The sequence below is a fragment of the Tauraco erythrolophus genome, chromosome 4, assembly GCF_009769465.1.
Source record: "Tauraco erythrolophus isolate bTauEry1 chromosome 4, bTauEry1.pri, whole genome shotgun sequence".
NCBI lineage: Eukaryota > Metazoa > Chordata > Aves > Musophagiformes > Musophagidae > Tauraco > Tauraco erythrolophus.
This window is the reverse complement of record NC_141468.1, coordinates 35,534,867-35,551,847: the sequence shown is the minus strand read 5'-3', so window position 1 is coordinate 35,551,847 and position 16,981 is coordinate 35,534,867. Positions and strand designations below refer to the sequence as shown.

The 16,981-nt window shown below is 41.4% G+C and overlaps 1 protein-coding gene across 1 annotated transcript in view; it reads right to left on the bottom strand.

Annotated features, from left to right (window-relative positions):
* TMEM117 (transmembrane protein 117) overlaps positions 1-16,981 on the bottom strand; it is a 223,492-nt gene that overhangs the window by 6,667 nt on the left and 199,844 nt on the right. The window contains 1 exon segment of the mRNA XM_086610851.1: positions 4,783-4,912. Within this exon segment, the coding sequence (XP_086466977.1) occupies positions 4,783-4,912 (130 nt within the window).

Here is a 16,981-nt window from a genome sequence, read left to right as displayed (position 1 = left end):
TCTCACATAGCCACTGGATTCAGGAACTAAGACTTTAAGACAAAAAAGCAAAAAAAAAAATAAGCAACTCTCCTAAGACTTGTGATAAAATCAGGAGAGTCAGCAACACAGATCATGTAACTGTGAAATCCTTCATCTGTGCAGAACTTGCACAAAGCCATTAAGCACACACCGACAGAAAGGTGGTTTAAAGTACTTTACTCCTCTGAACGTCCCTTTACTTAGAGCTATTGCTTTGTGGGATTGTTGCTTATTAGAGCAACCCAGCACCAAACAGGGCTGCTTAGGGGAGTCCTAGGGCTGCTCTTACTTATATCAATCAACAGTGAGCAAAACAGACTGTAAAAGAACTTATAAAAAATAAAATTTACCAGGAAAAAGATGGTAAATGGTATCTCACCTATGCTTTCCTTCTCCTTGTTATTTAGGCAAAAAGGGTTTCAAGTTTCTACAAATCAGGGCACAGGTCATAGATTTACAACTTGACATTATGCATACAGCAAGTACTAAAATAAATGGTATCCAGGCCTTAGTCTTCTTTACCTGCTTGCTGCTAAAAAGAAGTCGTATGATTAAATCTCACATTCTGGATCCCATGTATTAAACAGGGCTTAAATACAGCAGGCTTCCTGCCATTGTCAATGTCCTGCCCCGATGTCATCTGCTGCAGTTGCATTCATGTGCATCACTCACTATCTTCATTTTAGATTGTTTTATCTTGTTTTATATATATATTTTGAACCAATTATTTCTTTCTTTTATTAGCTCCTTCATTTGAGCAGAAAATTACAAGTTTCTACACATCCACACAATAACTAGAGCTTGAATATGATCCAAGATGATACCCTAACCTAAGACAAGAACTGATGGCAAGAACAGATGGTTCAAGCAAAACTTACCCAAAGGGAGGTTCTTGTGCCATGTGTTATGGCTGTTTATTAGATCTCCTAAAGGGTGGTGTTGCACTGAGATAAAACAGGCACTCAGTAGACAGACTACGTGATGTGCAGTCAAATGGATTGATTTGTCTAGTGAATTTAATAAATGGATCTTGTTAATGCTGAGCAGGGAAAAATATTCCTCAGCCCCTATTCATTAGCTTATACTCATTAAAAGAATGCCTTCTCGCCAGAAAAATCAGAAAGGCCTCCAGTTCTCTCTGCAGAAGACTCTACAATGCATAAGTATTGGTTTCTCTTGGTTGATTTGTTTTCAAACAGTATCACTGCTAGCAGTTGTATTACTGATCCCTAATTTCTGTTCTTTGCTATTGTTTATTCTTGTTGTTCTCTGATTATCAATATCCCTGTCTCTTCTACAACACAAACCTGTTCTTTGCTCTTCAGTCCCTCTTCTATCACCCATTATTTTTCATCTGCATTAATTATATCCAGAGTCTCTGTATCTGATGGCACAGCCCACCCTACCATGCCTCAGTTGTTGTTCATACACCTCTATGCACTCATTCCACTACTTCTCCTTATACAACTGAGTAACTGCAGGGCACCTGGGAGCCTTGTGGGACTGAGACCCTCCAAACTTATGTTCCAGTCTAGAGAAGTAGAAAAAAAATATTTTTCACTATCTCTGAATACCATACTTATAATTCACATCAAATATTTGATGCTTAGACTCTTTTTTTTTTCCTCTCCTTTCCCTTTTTCATAGATTCATAGATTTCTAGGTTGGAAAAGACCTTAGAGATCATCGAGTCCAACCATCCCTAATCCCCATTAAACCATATCAAGTAGATCATCCACCCTATTCTTAAACACATCCAGGGATGGGGACTCAACCACCTCCCTGGGCAGCCTATTCCAGTGGCTGACAACCCTTTCAGAGAAGAAATACTTCCTAATATCCAACCTGAATCTCTCCTGACTAAGCTTATACCCATTTCCTCTTGTTCTATCACCCATCACTAATGTAAAGAGCCCTTCCCCCACCTCCCCACCATCTTTTCTCAAGTATTTATAGGCCGTAATCAGGTCTCCCCTCAGCCTCCTCTTCTCCAGGCTAAACAGTCCCAACTCCCTCAGCCGCTCCTCATAAGTTTTATTTTCCAGCCCCTTGACCAGTTCAGTCGCCCTTCTTTGGACTCGCTCCAGGAGCTCAATATCTCTCTTAAAGCGAGGGGCCCAAAACTGGACACAATATTCCAGGTGCGGCCTCACCAGTGCCGAGTACAGGGGCAGGATCACTTCCCTGTTTCTGCTGGTCACACTATTCTTGATACACGCCAGTATCCCATTGGCCTTTTTGGCCACCTAGGCACACTGCTGGCTCATATCAAGCCGGTAGTCAACCAACACCCCCAGGTCCTTCTCCGCCAGGCAGCTCTCCAGCCACTCTTCCCCGAGCCTATAGCGATGCTTGGGGTTTTTATACCCCAAGTGAAGGACTCTGCACTTGACCTTATTAAAGCTCATGCCCTCCCTACCCTCAAGCAGATCGACACAGCCTCCCAGCTTGGTGTCATCCGCAAATTTACTGAGGGTACATTCAATCCCCTCATCCAGGTCATTGATAAAGATGTTAAACAGAACTGGACCCAGCACTGAGCCCTGGGGAACCCCACTGGTGACCGGCCTCCAGCCGGATTTAGCCCCATTTACCACCACTCTTTGGGCCTGGCCATCCAGCCAGTTTTTAACCCAAAGGAGGGTGTGCCTATCCAGGCCAGCAGTTACCAGTTTCTCAACCAGAACACTATGAGAAACTGTATCAAAGGCTTTACTGAGGTCAAGGAAAACTACATCCACAGCCCTTCCCTCGTCAACCAGGCGGGTCACCCTGTCATAGAAGGTGATCAGGTTTGATTGGCAAGACCTGCCTTTCATAAACCCATGTTGACTGGGCCTGATCACCCGGTTAACCTGTATGTGCTCATTAATAGCACTCAAGATAACCTGTTCCATGACTTTGCCCGTCACCGAGGTCAGACTGACAGGCCTGTAGTTCCCCGGATCCTCCTTCCGCCCTTTTTTGTAAATGGGGGTAACATCCGCCAGCCTCCAGTCCAGCGGAACTTCCCCAGTGAGCCAAGACTGCCCAAAGATAATGGACAGGGGTTTGGCAATGACATCCGCCAGCTCTCTCAGGACTCTTCGGTGGATACCATCAGGCCCCATAGAGTTGTGGGCATCCAGCCGAAGGAGCAGATCCTTGACCCGTTCCTCTTGGATCACAGGAGCTTCGATTTGCTCTCCCTCCCTGCACTCAGACACCGAAGGCCAGCTCACCTGGGAACTGCTGACCTTATTATTAAAGACTGAGGCAAAGAAGGCATTAAGGACCTCAGCCTTGTCCTCATCCCTAGTGACTAACGTACCCCTTGAGTCCAGTAGGGGTTGGAGGTGATCTTTAGCCCTCCTTTTGTTATTAATATATTTATAGAAAGACTTTTTGTTGTCCCTTACGGAGCAGGAGTTTTGCTCACTTGGGAGAGAAAAATGTGTTCATCACGTATGCATCCCATCCTCTCTCTCCCTACACCTCCTAGTCACTGACCATGAGACCATTTACTTCATCCTGTTCCACAAACCACCAGTGGCTCAGCCAGCCTCATTCAGACGTGCCCCGGTCTTTCTTCCTTCTTCCTAGCTGCCTGTTCTCTCTCAGTATTCCAGCAGGGCACCTACATCCAATTTCGAAAAACTTTCCATCCCTCCATCTGTACTTCCTACTGGCCCATTTGCCTTCCCTCATTCAATAGCCAGCAGGTAACTTTGCACTCATTTTCTCTTCTTTTCTGGTTTTTAATCTGATCACTCAGATTTCTGCTTTCTCTGCTGAAAGTGCCTTTTCTGAGGCCTCGTTCAGCCTATCTCGACTGAGTCCTGGTTTCATCATTCTTGCCTCCTCGGCACATCCTTTTCCTTTGGCTTTTGCTGCCTGCTGAGCTTATGACTCACCTGTTAGCTCTTGGCCTTATCTTTGTATCATCTCTGAATGCTCCTTTTGTCCCTGCTCTGCAGGAATTTCATATGGCTGTGTCATTGGATGCTCTCATCTATCTTGTTCCTGTACAGTATCATGTGCTGCGATTGTTTATATTAGCAGTTAAAGACCCCTGTCAATTCACACCTGCATTCTTTTGCCGTTCATTATTATCCACCTCTTCCCAATATAGAGAGAGGAACTATGCTCCTTCTGCATAGCTTGAAGGTAAAACCAAAATATTTATCCCTATTTAACCTTCTTCTCTTTTTCATTCCCTACTGTTATTAAAATACTGTCTCACAGTATGCAAGGATCAGGTACTTTTTATCTATATGTACCATCCATTTGAATAACTGCAATTCTATTTTATTTGAGGTTATTTAGCTGTCTGCTTCTGCTTAGATGACTGATGGAAGTACGGTTATAAGTGGCCTTTGCCAGATGAGAATGACCAAAGTTATGAAAAGATATTAGCATAAATCATAGCAAAGGCATCTGAAAGCATAAGAGATTTGAAAATGAAAAAAGCCGCTAATTCCCCTGGAGAGTAATTTTAGATAAAAGATCTCTGAAGCTACATTAGGTATTACTTAGTGTCACAAGAAGTTGCTGAAATCCTTAAAAATCAGCAGATCTATCTGAGTCATAAGATACAGGTTCCTAATTTCCCTGAGACGTTTATATATGGATGATATGGATATGGACACATAAACAGACAGAAAAATAGTAACCTAGGGGACACATAGAAAAAAAATATGTGGTTAAGAACATGTCAGCAGGCATTTATTACACAGGAGAAGTTCACTGTGTGACTGCGCCAAAATCTGTAAGATTACATACCTGTTATATGTATGTGATATTCCTCTTTGAAGATCTTTTGGAAATAAGGTACTTTGAACTGCATGTGTGCAGATGGCAAACCTGGAAGATTCACTTCAACATCACCCATAAAATGTGGAAACTCCCAGTCCTGTTTAAAAAAGAAAAATAAGAGCCTAAACATAAGCTCTCACAGTATATTATAGAATCATAGAATAGTTAGAGTTGGAAGGGACCTCAAAGATCATCTAGTTCCAACCCCCCTGCCATGGGCAGGGACACCTTCCACTACACCAGGCTGCCCAAAGCCTCATCCAACCTGGTCTTGAACACTTCCCGGGATGGGGCATCCACTACTTCTCTGGGCAACATGTTCAAGCGCCTCACCACCCTCAGAGTGGTGGTATTTTTGCCCTTTAAAATGATTGAAATTAATAAAAGGGAAAGGTTCTATTTTTGAGCCTCCCATTATTGAATTTTCTTAAAGTTTGACTGAACCACTTGAAATAGAATACCTTGTTTATATAAGATATTACAACATGATTTTTACTTTGGCTCCATGTAATTACGTGTTTAACAGTTCACTTCAGAATGACAATATTGAACCCACTGTACCAGCTGATAGTACAAAATAGTCTAAGCATATAAATACCTATATAGCAACCTTGCAAAACTGGTTACAGCTTCTGTTACTAATCTGGCAAATAGTTTACAGGTAAGAAATCGGCAAAGAAGGCCGATTCAAAACTTTCACATATCTGTATTCTACTTGTCCAATTTATAGGGCTTTTTCAGTATTTGGCCTTAATACATCTAAATAACTGCAAGTGCAGGCCCTTCAGCATAATCTGCCTGAATTAATCCAAACACAGTTTTCTCCACTGCTGTATTTCAGCTGACAAGGTAATGCTGGAAATGTGAAAGCTCTTACTTTTTATTATGCATATTTATTTTGGTAGTGAGTAATAACCCAGCTGAGGAGGAACTGCATTTAAAGGAACTTTTCACTTGGTTACCTGCATCCACCATCGGTCACTTGAAAGCGAATATAATAGCATGGCTCATTACAGCCAAGACTGAAAGTCTAGCAATAGTGCTAGAATCAGTACGATTACTGCCAGAGTGCTTACTCTGTGCGCTCCAGGCTGTTGGTGATCTGCTATTAAAAATATACTGGCCCACTTCCCATGCAGACACCTGGATTTGTATCCCACAAGACAGTGAAACAAGCATCTGAATTAATAAAAGTTTTTCACACGAAAACCATTCCAGTGCAACCATCCCCCCAAGAGAACCAATTCCAACTGTTTTTTTTCAGTTTTATAAGGCTGAAAAGTTTTGTGACCAGGGATTGAGAAAAAAATATTCAAAATCAAGAATTACCTCTGAAAGATAAATCTCTATATATGACTTAACTTCCAAGAATAGCTAAGCAGCTCCGACATTTTCTACAGTGGAAGGGAAATGGAAGAGTTTTATCAGCAGGTATTAGCATGGCCCAAACACTAAGAGCAGCTGATTTGTGCTCACGCATTGTGATACTGAGTTAAGTGGATTAACAGGAGTTCAAGCAAGAAGAAAACCTGACCCCTCTGTACCTGGTTCTCCATGTTCGCAGTGATACAGAAAGTGCCAATTTACAGACGCAGAAGATAAGAGAAATAAGGATGCTCTCCTTTCCCTTATCACTAATGCAAGGCATGCACTCCTGGTCCCAAGGTACGGTAATAACCGCCCAGCTGCACAACCCCTTATGCTGCATCTGCAACCATCCCCTCACAGGCAGTAGACATTCAAAAAGTGCCCAATGATAAAAATTTTGTGGGTGTACACTCTCAGTTCACAGTATCTAATATACATCTCTGGACACATCTGGCGTCTCATGTTGAGTCATACACACTCTCACCCAGGAATAAATAGGAAGAAATACGTTGCATATTCCTGAAGATAAATGAATGGAGAGCTGTGGACTCCGCATTAGAAATAAGTAAACAAGGGACTATAAATCCAGACTCCTGCTCTTTCCTTGCCCCAATGCTCCTACTGTGCCTTTTGCTGATTTTCAGATAAAATTCCACTGTACAGAATTTCTTATTGGACTGTGTCTTTGCATCTGAGTTTTATAAAAAAGTTCATCATTTTTTCTGATCTGTATGAATATTACCTGATAATGAGTAACTAGAAAGCCAGCTCTGTCAGATGTGCAATTTACTGTATCATTTGTCTCAGCAAACAGCTACAGAGACTAGAAAATATTTAATAAGACAAAAGCAAAACAGTGTGCTACTGTTTACATTATAACAGATGGGTGAGTGGAGAGCCAGTTAGAAAAATACATATTTGACACTCCAAACTATGGCCACCTTTCACGCGTACATTATTTCACATTTTCTACATATATACCCCATATTGTATGAAGCATGCCTGAATTGTACCATGATCTCTGTTACCCTGTAGCCCCGTAATATGGTATTGCCATTGCCAGAGAGATGGGCATAGGCTGGCACTGGACATCTCGCAGCTATAAACAGCTCACCAGTGCTCAGCTAAAGAAATGCAGATCTAGGGCTGGACAAAACTGATTTTATGGGTAACAAGGAGAACAATGAAGTATCTCACATATGTGAAAGGCACTGGAGTAAACCTGTCTGTAAGGTGTAGCTTCACATTGGGGAGGAACAGTAAGGTCTAAAAGTGTGTTAGCAAACATAAAAATGCCCCAAAGTAGATCCTAGAGGGAGGAAAAAGAAACTATCACAATAAACATCACATCCTGCCCAGCAAAGGACTCCAGATGCCAATAACACATGTAATGTCCCCACTGACCCCTAACAGACCAAAACTGCCCATTTCAGGACCTGCAGGAACATGGGGAAGGTGGACGAAACACCAGGAAAAGTGGTAGAAGCCAAGACGTGTGTGCATAACAATTCTGACACTATTATTACTGAAACCTTGTCTGCACAGAAGTATTATTTTCTGTAATAGATAGATCTCAACTAATAATGATTCTAGAATTACACTGTTCAAATTTAAATTACGCTAATAATAAATTCTTGGGTTTATCTATAAGGTGTCTCTTCTTTGCCAATAAATAACATTTGAGAATTGGGCCAGTGAAAACTGCATGAGCTTCAAAAAGTCAAAATGCAAGGTCCTTCACCTGGGTCGGGCCAATCCTAGGCACAAATACAAACTGGGCACAGAGTGGGTTGAGAGTAGCCCTGAAGAAAAGGATTTGGGGGTGTTTATAGATGAGAAGCTCAACATGAGCCGGCAGTGCGCTCATGCGGCCCAGAAGGCCAACCGCATCCTGGGATGTATCAAGAGAAGCGTGGTCAGCAGGTCAAGAGAGGTGATTCTCCCCCTCTACTTTGCTCTTGCAAGACCCCACCTCGAATACTGTGTCCAGTTCTGGCGTCCTCACCATAAGAGAGACATAGATTTGTTGGAGTGTGTTCAGAGGAGGACCACAAAGATGATCCAGGGGCTGGAGCACCTCTGCTACGAGGACAGGTTGCAGGAGTTGGGATTGTTCAGCCTTGAAAAGAGAAGACTTCGGGGGGATCTAATAGCTGCCTTCCAATACCTGAAGGGAACTTACAGGAAGGCTGAGGAGGGACTTTTTACAAGAGTGTCCACTGATAGGACAAGGGGAAATGGGTTTAAGTTGAAGGAGAACAGATTTAGATTAGATCTTAGGAAGAAATTTTTCAGTACGAGGGTGGTAAGACTTTGGAATAAATTGCCCAGAGAAGTTGTGGATGCCCCCTCTCTGGAGGTGTTCAAGGCCAGGTTGGACGGTGCCTTGAGTAGCCTGGCCTAGTTGAGAGGCGTCCCTGCCCATGACAGGGAGGTTGGATTAGATGATCTCTGAGGTCCCTTCCAGCCTATGCCATTCTATGACTCTATGATGATTTCAAATGTAAAACCTTTATCAGAATGATTATAAAATCTGTTATTTAAGAACAGTCCCACTGGAAATGCAGAAATAAAATAAATAAAAAAATAATAAAATAAACCAAAACATAATAAAATATATTTGAAAAAATATTAAAAAAGGAAACTAAAATAATGAATAAAACCTACTGACTTCCATGAAAGTCACTACAGCCTGACAGCACTTAGGAAAATGAAGCTTCAATTTAGATGATTAAATAGCCTTTGGGGCTTCATCTGGCTCACAGCTTTGGTAAGTGTGAGCGTTTACTATCCATGTAGTGACATTATCACCTGGGAGCACATAGCTGTAGTATTATTATTGTGCAGGAGAAGAGCAGATGACTATTAGCTTTTCAGGCTAATGCCAATATTAGGCTGTCAAATCCAAACCCAACAAAGTGGCCATTTTGCTATCTAGATTCTAAGAAAGTATTATCCAAAATCTTTTGACTCTGTTATCATTTTTTTCCTTACTGACAAGCAAAAGACAACTTAATTTCTGCAATATCCGGAAAACCATTTTCCCAAGAAATTCAAGGTGCTTAGTAGGAATAATCTACCCCATTTGTTAGTACGCACACTAATAGTGCAGATGTACAAGCCCATAAATCTAACTTCTTCCCTCTCTGGAACACAGCTCAGGTCTGCATCATGCTTTCATACATGCTATTTTCTCTCTGTTGTCTCTGATACCATAGATGACATATGCTACATTCTTTAAGTTCTCAGCTCATAATTATGCAAAGTTCACTTGATCAGCTTTAGTCCTTATTGCTACGGTGTCTGTACTCCGCCATATCTGGGATTTCATTAGGAACTGGGCCCAAAATACCATATTTAGAACGTATCTCTACTTGCACAGTCTGAAAAATAAAGCCATACAGCCACACTGTTAGCTCATATCTCTCACACTACATGAACACATTGTTTCCTCTTTAAACCCATCAGCACCAAATTTCCAATATTCATCTACTTCAGTGGTTCCCAAGCTAGGGGGTCTGCAGCATACCTCTACGCAGTTTATGAAGAAGAAACCAACCCAGAACCAGCAGGCTTAAATCAACTGCACAGAGGTCTCTTAACTTCACTGGCAAGTTTTGTGGGATGTGCAAATCAAATGAGGTTATTGCCTCATTGCACTCTAGTCATGAGGAAAGGGCAGCCAGAGGATAAATTTAAGATCCTGGTGTTGCAATGGGCGAAGGGAGCACCTCTGATTTCCATCAGCTACCTCATTAACCCCAGAAGCACAGGAAAAAATGGATGCTGCAAAAGAGGAGATCAGGGTATTTTGATTTTCTTCCCTTTGCTTCTAGTCCCCCAAGCCAAACGAATGCACACACTCTCTGCTGCAACGCCAGACCCTGCAGTCTTGCAGATGTAAGACCCTGCAGTGGAGCTGGTGGCACTGATTCATTATCTCTTTAAGTAAAGATATTTTTAGTAACGGTAACTGAGCATCAAAACCACATTTCCTGATGTGATCTGGCTCTTCTCTGCCATCACCTGAGGAAAAGAAAAGGTGTTGCCTGGGGAAGCCTTGTCCTGACCCCAAGCCTGGGCGAGCAGCTGCTGCGGGACTCCTGGCTGGCTGTCGACAAGGCTGCCCAGGAGCACGTTGGCAGCACCCAATGCCCTGGCTGGCGGCAGGATTGTTCCTCGCTGTTTGGTGTTTTCTGTTGCAGGCTCTGGGTCGTGTCTCCCAAACCCGAAGGACCAGGACCAGATGCTGGCAGGATTCAGCAAGGATCATAGAATCACAGAATCATAGAATGCTTTGGGTTGGAAGGGACCTTAAAGATCATCTAGTTCCAACCTGCCTGCCATGCCACTAGATCAGGTTGCTCAAAGCCTCATCCAACCTGTCCTTGAACATTTTCAGATGTGGATGGGGCATCCACAACTTCTCTGGGTAACCTGTTTCAGTGCCTCATCACCCTCAGAGAGAAGAGAGAAGAATTTCTTCCTTAAATCTGATCGAAATCTACCCCCTTTCAGTTTAAAGCCATTATCCCTTGTCCTATCACTAGATGCTCTTGTAATAAGGATCATAAGCTGTCTGGGAGAGCAATGCTAGCTCTCAGGAGACCGCATCCCATGCTTCATGCACACATGGCCCCATGTCCCTCAGCCACCAGCCCCTTTCCACCTAGGGAAAACTGCCACAGAGAAGGTGGGACTAGAATGAAAAGCTGGTAATGATTAACAATAAACAAATGTTTTAATCTGTCTGAACGTAGCTTATAGGGTGTTTGGTACACAGTAAACACAAAATAACACTAAAAATCATACAAACACTGTTCAGATATAATCATGAAAGATGATGAACACACACTGAATATTTCTGCTTTAAGTGGTGATGATATATGTTATATTTAATGCTAGGAGCAGATTCGTACTTGAAACCTTTTGAAATAATAAATAAACAAAAATAGAGGGAAAGAACCGAGAAAATGCATAGATGAATGTGTATATGTGTGCTTGTTCCAGAACCTGCCTATAACAATTTTTAATTTATTAAAATCCTTTTAACACATGGGGTAGAAAACTGTGTGTTTTCAGGTATCTTTGCATCTCTTAGCTAGCTTTGTTTCAACTCTCAGAACATGGCAGACAGGCAGATAGCTAGAGGAAATTTAAGGAGAGGCAATGGCTATATATTTTTACAAGTGTTGGAAATAAGAAAGGAACAGCTGGAATTTAGAGACAAAGGCTTGACTCCTCTGTGGTTATCTCTAACTTCATTGCAGTGATGCAGCTTGCAGTGATCTCTGCAGCTGATATCTCTGCAGCTGTGAGCTGCTAACGTACAAACACCATTTTAATATTTCATTCAAACATATATAAGAAGGGAAGTCAGCAGCCATGACTAGAATTCACTTTCATGCCTGTGAGATCAAACCTACTGCTCAGTTTCTGGCCTCCTGTTCTTTGCCAATATCATATCTAAAAAGGAAGGAAGCTTGATAGACACTGCAGTTTCTAGCCCTCACTAAATCAAAAATATACGTCTACTCCTAATATTACCGGTGTACCGGTATGGTTTCGGTGGGACTACTTAGCTCCCACAGTGAAAGATGACCCTTTATTCTTCAGAAGACCTCCTGCTTCATGTTGGTACTATCAGTGCTAATTTATTCATAGTTTTCAAGTCCAGAAAGTGTTATTTGATCTGCTCATTTGTTTTGGCTTCACCTGCTTGGATTGATATTGGCAATAACAATCACAAAACCCCATCAGGAACTGTGACACAAAATCCTAATTGCAGACACAACTACACCTTTTATCTCTTAGTCTCAATTCAAAGAATTCAAAATACGGAAAATCCACTGTAACAGTGGAGTAACTGCTTAAGTTGAGCTCCAAGCTGCTGAGACAGAAGACTAAAGACAGCTTCTAAGACAAGACTCTGGTATAGAAAGGCTATCCATGCATTATATGGCAATGTAAGGCATGGACATACCCACAACTTTGCTGTCATTCTCCATCATCTTTGTGCTTTTCTCCTCCTCAGTCTTTGCTTAGCTTCTTCAAGCTCCAGTCCTTTCTGTAAATCCACCACTGCAAGTCTTGCTCATTTTCTCCTTTATTTGAGAAAATGATAACAAGACAGCAATAACTCCCTCCTTGAGAATTAAAGCAGCAATACAGCCTGTTTCTATGTGTCTGCTTGGCCTTGAATGACCTCTTCCATTAAAAAATCATTACAGAATCCTTTAGTCTATTATCCTTTTCTGCTTATTTAAAGGCAACAATTCCCAGGCCACCCAGGTCTCAAACAAGCCCTGAGTCTCTGCACGTTGAATTTACACATTAATGCATTTTGAGCCTAGACAAAGCTGTGTATGTACATGTCCTCAAAACAGTGACCCTTGTTACTGAAATGTCCAAACTGGTATTTAGCTTTTCCACAGGAAGCTCAAAGTAATCTCAAAATTTCAGACCACCTGAAACAAGAAACGCTTGCATTTCACTGAAAGACCTGTATCCATGCCTATATGCACTGGCAGGTGCCTGATTTGTGATAGACAGCACTCCCTCTCTCTCATCGTGACTACAGCTTGTGTATCCTCTTCTATTCACTCCTTACAACCTGGTAGTGCCTTGATACTGTAGATCTGTTTTGCATAACAAATCACAGATATGACAATTCCTATCAAACCCCACAGCTAAAATTCTTATCGAGGCTCTCATCATCTGCTGTTCAGTTACATCAGTATCTTTCCCTCTGGCCTTCACAAGCACAGTTGTTCTCCACAGACACAGAAATGCTGCTTTAAAGACCATTCTCCTAGTCTGTTTCCTTGACCATGTCACTCTTTTCTTTGATCAAACAAAATATAGGCCGCTTCCTTTCATATTCAGACCCCTTCAGATCTTTCACTACCCTAGGTACAGACTGTCTATATGACAGCCGCTCCTTCAATCAGTCTATAAATTCAGGTTATGAATCTTTTCTCTATTTAAAGAAACTTTCCACTCTGCAGTTCTCTATCAGCTGCAGAGCTTTCTCCTTTCTCCTTTTCGTTTATAACTCTTCTTTGCTATGAGAAAACATTGAGGATGTCACGCATTAGGTATCCTGGCTTACCTGTCACTCTGACTAATGAATCATAGAATCACAGGATGGTTTGGGTTGGAAGGGACCTTAAAGATCATCTAGTTCCAACCCCCCTGCCAAGGGCACTATTGCTTACACTCCCCTGTCTAACCAGCCATAATTCATGGCAATGGAATGCTCTAGGACTGGAGTTGTATTTTGGTTGCCTTTGAGCATCACCTAGCACAATACTGCCCCAGTCCTTAGTGACCATTGCTAGCTCCTTGAAGGGACAAATACTGCTAATACTGTGAAGAATTAATGGCCATGGAGTCTTTCTGTTACATTAGGAACAAACTGTGTTTGAAAACAAGCCAGTGCACAAGGATGGATACTAGAAAGTCTCACATCTTCAGATGTGTAGTGACCAGGAAGAACAGTAATCACCACTTTCAGCTGAGGGCAGGACTGTTCTTTCTTACAGCTACCCTTGAAGTTTTAGTTACTCAGGAGAGTCAAAGAGGAGCAAGATGAAACAAGGTTATCCATGCCAGAGGTGCTGCAGACATCACTAAGCACAAGCCTCTGTGCAATCCAGGATTCACCGGGAGCAAGTCCATCGGGTTTTACTTTTTCAGGTAAATGAGAGGTCTTATGTATCTCAGTGACACTGTGAGGTTCCTCTATTTTGCAACTCACTTTTGCCTGTTGATTATCTATTCACAACTGCTGAAAATGCTGATTAAAAAAAAAGCTACTCATAAGTTAACGTTCTACTTTGTCTCTAAGTTTCTCCAATTTTTGTAAGCCTTTACTCTTGCTTTACTGTCTCGCTCATGTCTGATCTCGGTTAAGCTAAATAGCTATCAGGTAATTCTTCTGGATGAGAAACACCAGTGCAAGCTTTTCCAGTTAATTCTTGAGTCTGATAAGCTGCTAAATAGAGTGCTAATGTTATAATATTGCACACCTGTAAGAGACAAAGAAATTGTCTCCTGCAAAGCAACTGTGTCTTATTCCCAACATGAAACTTCGCTAAACCACCAGTAAGTCAGTTGTAATGGTTTTTCTAACTACCTCAGTGACACACTTTATGAAACCTATTTCTGTGGTGAATAGGAGAAATGAACATTCACTAATAATATGCAACATTTATATTTACAGATTTCTGGAAACTACAGCTTGCTGTCAAGGGAAATCACTTACAACAGAGCAGTCAATCTTTCTGGCACCCCAGAAGACCAAATATCTGACTATGATGTGGAGAATAAAAATAAATTTTAAATACATTGCTATGTAATCATCCACAATACAAGTACACTTGCACTAATGCACATACCATCACATTGCAGAATACATATCCACCTCACAGCTGAACGGTAATATGAAATCTGGAGCATTACAGGATTTGCAAAGACTGCTGGTGCCATTTGTACCTGTTTGAGAACAGTAAGCTCTACTTAGACTTCTGAAGTAATTTTGCATTAAGGCAACTGTCTCCAGCTAATTTCAGCTGCATTAAAAAGTATATTGTTCCTTTCTCTTTCTAAATACCCATATACATGAATTTCCTTACCTGATATCCAAATGGTGTTTTTTAGTATTGCCTAAACCCAAGAAGATAGATTTGCAGTAAAATACCTGAGCAGTTATTTTCCATGTTATGAGCTTTCCAACATAATAAAAATGGTGTTATAGAAATGAAGAATATCGGGAGCAAGCGGATTACTGTATGTTGCTCACTGTAGATGGAAAGTAAATCAGCTGCCTCAACTTTGGAAATGGATGACTGAGGAGCCGTTCCGTTGTCCACAAAATTCCTGCAGATCATATGTGCTCTGAAGAGTCCTGAGAAAATCTTGGGCTGTTTACAAACAAAACTATAAACCTGCCCTTTGGTATTAAGCATGATCTAGCATTAAGTCTGAAGCAGCAGGTTTGGACCAATGGTTTCAGTTTGAAACTTTCATCCAACTTGTTTCGGTTTAGCTGTAACTGTAAATTACATGTGTGCTTGTGCAGGGTTCAACTTGCTGTGATTAAGGTAGTGAAACAGTAATTTTAATTCTCTATTGAAGAAAAAAACGGGATTATATGCTGCATTTGACTGATACTGAGAAAATTAATAGAGCTTAAGAAGATGACAGAAAGTAAAAACAGCGGATGCACATGGAATGTGGGGATAAATGTCTCATAAATTTAAATGTGAGGTCTGCAAACAAGTCAGTGCAAATTCCCTTTCCTTTAAAAATTCAGTAATAACTCTCTTCCAAAATTATTTTCCTCCTCATAACTTGTCTTGTGCTAATTAATATACCGATTTTAATATATAAGGAAAGAAAAAGGCAACTGTGTGAAAATGTTGAAAGAAGAAAGACTGAGTTTACAAAATGGTAATGTGGAATATATTTGGTATTTCCAACTCCCTCTCTTGTTTTTCATTTGAAGTTAGAATCATAGAATCATAGAATCATAGAATGGTTTGGGTTGGAAGGGACCTCAAAGATCATCTATTTCCAACCCCCCTGCTATGGGCAGGGAAAGTTAAAATAATTTTCTATGATGTCCTGAGTTTTAGCCTGCTATTAGGATTAGCAGCAGCAGCATACTACACTTGTGAATGAGTTGCCTTCATTTCCTGAAGGTGACATAGCCCATTCCTTCCCCCCACCTTCTTCCCTACCTCCAGTTTTATTTTCAAGAGCTGTGGTGTGGCCATTAGGCACATCTGTTCCAGAAGTAACCACAGTTTGTTTGGTATCAGTTGAGGTGGCAGCACAAAATGCAGACATTATGTTTGCATAGCCATTATGTCAGCATGTCTCAGTAGCAAAAGAACACATAAAGCTTTGGAGGCATGCATGTAAAATTAAAATCAGCTTCGCTTGCATATCAATATCTCTGGAACGTGTTTTCAAACTGTCATCAACAATCTAGAATGCAAGTGAAAATGGATATATGTTACATGGCGTTTATTTTGTCCATTCTCATTCACATTATACATGCTGCCAAATCAGTCTCTAACGTTCGTTGTGTGGATTAGATTGCCATTCACCAGGATGGGAACTACCACACAGCTAACTCCCTTGTAGCCACCTACATTTAGGGGTCTTGAGCTTCAAGTTGAATGACGCTTGGGGTGTTTCTGCTGAGTCCCACTCCAGAAGTCTGGTGAGCCACTCACGGCTTGTCAATACAAGCTACAAAGCAGATGTCCTTTCCCACACTGAAATCCTTGAGACTACATAAGCCCTAACTGGCAACAATGGCGGGTCTAATGACCTCTGAATACCTTTTCTGTGTTTGTTGTGATCCACCTACTTTCTCCTGTGAATCATAATAATTTTAATAATTATACAAAATAGTTTCTCTTGGCTCCCTCACCAGCTCAGGAAGCTGAACAGCAGAATACTCACCCAGCTGCTGCTCTGGTGAGGTGCATCCTCATCTAACGGAAACATTTCCCTTCACCACCTGAAATTAAAATTCAGTGCAAACTGCTATCTATTTCAACAGAATTTGAACAGAATGGCCCACACTTCTGATAGAAATGGACTGGAAAAATTCCTGGAAAGTACAAATCCATGAAAACAAAGGGAAAGAGTCTTCTTAACTGTGCTGGTGTGAAATACAGACTCAGTCTGGTGCATGAGATACAGACTGTCATATTTAGTAAAAACAGACCCAGGAAAATATGTTTGACCACAGAACTGAAACTGCCACCTCAGAGTCCTCAGC